Source organism: Mus pahari, chromosome 20 (assembly GCF_900095145.1).
Source record: "Mus pahari chromosome 20, PAHARI_EIJ_v1.1, whole genome shotgun sequence".
NCBI classification, from domain to species: domain Eukaryota; kingdom Metazoa; phylum Chordata; class Mammalia; order Rodentia; family Muridae; genus Mus; species Mus pahari.
Window position 1 is genome coordinate 40,233,397 of NC_034609.1, and position 3,680 is coordinate 40,237,076.

Sequence of the window (3,680 nt, forward strand, 5' to 3'; positions counted from 1 at the left end):
AGAGAGAGAGAGAGAGAGAGAGAGAGAGAGAGAGAGAGAGAGAGAGAGAGAAAGAGAGAGACCAGGCCAGAGTAAGAAAGGACAGTTAGCTGGGGTACCACTGATGCCTTGCTGTCGAGGACCCAGAGATTCATGACTCATTGTGAGGTGAGCCCAGACCCCCACCACAACTTCCTGGACCCCAGTCCCTGAGGCAGCAGGACCCAGCAATGTGGGTGGGGATCCAGGGTGAGGCTTTCCAGGAGCGGTGGCTCTTACCCAGGCCACTAGTCTCCAGTGTGAGTGTGACAGTGCAGAACAGGTTGACGTTGGCGTTGTAGACAGTGAACTCCACAAACACTGCTCTGGTCTGGGCGTCCAGCCAGCTGTTGTCAAAGAGGTACTGGAGAATCCTGCGGAGGGAGGGAGGGAGCGCTTGGGCAACTTGGTTCTCAGGAGGTTCCCTGCCTGTGAACCCCTTGGGGAGCTAGGGCTTACTGTCTAAACCTTCTCCTCTACTCTGATCCTGGGCTATGTGGCTAGCTTTCAGGGGACAGTCACCATTTGCCAGCCACCAAGTGTGTTAGCTTGTGTAGTCTCCTGAACATTAGAACAGAGGTTCTCAAGGGGCCCCCCAGTCAACATTTGCAGCACATTGTGAATACAGGCTCTCAGACTCTGTCAACGACATCAGGGAAGCTGGGTCAGGATGCAGGAGGTGTGCCTGGATGTGCCCCATCCAGGGAAGTGGAATGCTTCTTTTAAGTCAGAGAGCCATAGTGTTCTAGAGGAATCTCATGAGGCAAGGGGACTCAGGCAGTAGCTGCAACTGTGGGGGCCCCTCTGGGACGGCACCTTACATGGGACCAGGTCCTGGAGAACTCAGCCTGGCGTAATAAAAAAAGAGCAACGTGCCCTGGGGTGGCACGTTCAAATCCCGGTGGGGCAAACTTAGGATTGAGTTCAAATCCCGACTGCCTCTTGGCTAAGAGACTAACTTCTTCAGGCGTTGGTCCTCCTCGTTTACAATGGCAGTAGCATCAGTCTCCCCAGACCGAGAAAATGAAATTACACACGTGCACATACATGCATGCTTAGTAGTAATAGCTGCAGAGGGCCTTGCCTCCCAGGTCTGGGGATGTGCCTGGAACACCTGGGGTCTGGAATACTTCCTGAATGATTCTTGCTCGCCCTTCCCCTGCCACAGCAGCCGGAATGAACTTGGCCTGGCCTTATTTTGTTAAAAGTGCCCACTAGGCACTTTTAACAAATGGCATCACTGAACCAGAAAAGAAGCAAGTGTCTCTTACCTTGAGGCACTTTGGTGATCGGTTCCCAAAGGGACCGCATAGCCTCCTCCCCCATACACGGTAAGTTTGCCCCACTTGGGATAACCGCAGCGTTGGCTCTGGCTCTGGTACCGCCACGCCCAAGGGAAGCCATGGCTGTTACTGTGGGCAGAGGCATTCCAGCCTTCTCCATAGTCTGCCAGGTCTTCAGCATCCAGGGAATACGGCCCACGGCATCCATCCAAAGAATCCTGTAACTGCTGGGCAACAGCGCAAGAGCTTTCCCGGACCCTCACTTGGCGAATGTGGGCACTGCCAACCAACTTGGAGTTCCCGTCAGTGACGAAGCCTAAAGATGAGAACCCGCCAAAGCCTATGATCATGCAGCTATTGTGGTTTTATGCTATCAGTGACTTATAGCTGTTCCCACACGATTACACACACAAGGGGGCCTGACACGCCGTCTCAGGGTTAGGGGACTACCTGGGTGATGACCATATAGGTTCTTCACAAGAGTGGTGTTGGCCCATTCGAAGAACCCTCTGAAGCCCAGGACAGGCGAAAAGCCTTGACTGAAGCTACGTTCCAGATGTCGGTGGAAGTGGTAAGCATTGGGGTCCCTTTGCCCATAGGCCACCAGCAGCAGCATCCACAGGAAACCCAGGTAAGCTGGAAAGGATGCATAGTCAGGAAAAGGATGCACAGTCAGGAAAGCTGGAAAGGATGCACAGCCTGGTCAGGCAGGGCCTGACTCCCACCAAGTTCAATGAGGAAAGGGATCACAGGACTCAGAACCCTGGAGGGCTCGCTGCAGCCCAGCCCCTGCCACTCTGGCAACAGAAACTGCAGAAAGGAGGGAGATATGCAGACAAGCAGATTCTGCTCCTTCCTCTCCACAGGCGTCCCTTTGTTATTCCTCCTCATTCAGATGATAACTTTAAGGCCTGGGATTGCAGTGGGAGGATCAGCTAAAGCTTATAAAACACTTAGAACAAGACCCTACCAGGGAGTCACACTCTTGTTTCTTTTAAGCAGGGTCTCACAGCCCAGGCTGGCATTGAACCTGCTACACCGATGATACTGGCCATGAATTCCTGATCCTCCCAGCACTGGAATTATAGGTCTGAGCCCGCCATGCTTGACCTTCTCTTCAAAACTGTTTGTGTGTTAATCTTGTGTGTACAAGAGTGTGAACATGTGTATGCCACAGCATGTGCTTGGGTCAGAGGGTAGCATGCGGAACCCCATTCCCTACTTCCGCGATGGGTTTTAGGGAGTGAAGCCAGATTACCAGGCTTGAGCAGCAAATTGCCTGGCTCGCCAGGGATGAGCTGGGGATTGACTGCGGAGCCTGTGTTTGCTAAAGGAGCATTCTCCCACTCAGCTAGACTCCAGAACCCGTTAGCTTCTTTTTCCTATTCCTTTTCTTTCTTTTTTTCTTTTTTTTTTGGTTTTTCAAGACAGGGTTTCTCTGTGTAGCTCTGGCTGTCCTGGAACTCACTTTGTAGACCTGGCTGCCCTCAAACTCAGAAATCCACCTGCCTCTGCCTCCCAAGTGCTGGGATTAAAGGTGTGCGCCACCACGCCCGGCTCTTTTTTATTTTCATGTGTGCTTTGCATGCATATACATGTGGGTGACCAGAGGACAGTGTTGATTGTCATGTTCTATAACTCTCCACCTATCCCCTTGGGACAAGGTCTGGCACTGACCCCAGAGTGAGGTTAGCAACCGTCATCCTCCGTTAGCACTAAGGGTTGAAAGTACACAGGACCACCTCTGTGTTGTTGTTGTTTTTACATGAGTGCTGGGAATCTAAACCAGGGCTTCATGCTTGCGAATTGGACACTCTTACCTACTGAGCCCCCCCCCCCCAGACCCCTATCTGTGTATTTAAGACAAATCAAAGCCAGGCCCCTGCCCCGTGGCATTGCTAATGAAAAGGTCAGCTCAGGAACTTTGGAAAGGTCAAGGAACACTTGCCCCTCCTGAGGGAGAGGCTAATTAATGACCTGCGGGTGGGGGCACATTCCACAGTACAGACCTTTGCCTACCTTCAGGCAAGGGAAGTCCTTGCCAAGACCAATCAGTTTAAAAAGTTACACAGTTCAGCCAATCACATTGTGCCTAATGGCTGCTGCCCTAAAAACTGTATAAAAAGCTCACTGAACAAACTGCTCAGTGCAGGACGACCCCAACACGTTGGACCAATAAAATTCCTCTTGCTTCTGCATCTACTTTGACTCCCCGTGATTCACTCAAGGGGTCCCCAGTAAGCTACACTGCCAATACAGTGATGGAGCAGACAGATATGATCCCTGTGCTCATGGCGTCCACTAAAGACAGGCAGGGTCTTGTTTTAATTCTACTTCTTTTTTTTTGTTATTGTTTCTTTTGTTTTTGTTTTTTTTTTT

At 51.4% G+C, this 3,680-nt stretch overlaps 1 protein-coding gene across 1 annotated transcript in view; it reads right to left on the bottom strand.

Moving 5' to 3' along the window:
* Pkd1l2 (polycystin 1 like 2) overlaps positions 1-3,680 on the bottom strand; it is an 83,913-nt gene that overhangs the window by 15,272 nt on the left and 64,961 nt on the right. Inside the window, exons 34-36 of the mRNA XM_021220230.1 lie at positions 1,752-1,937; positions 1,290-1,617; positions 259-392 (exon numbers count right to left, since the gene is read on the bottom strand). Coding sequence (XP_021075889.1) covers positions 259-392; positions 1,290-1,617; positions 1,752-1,937 — 648 coding nt within the window. The remainder of the gene's footprint in view (positions 1-258; positions 393-1,289; positions 1,618-1,751; positions 1,938-3,680) is intronic.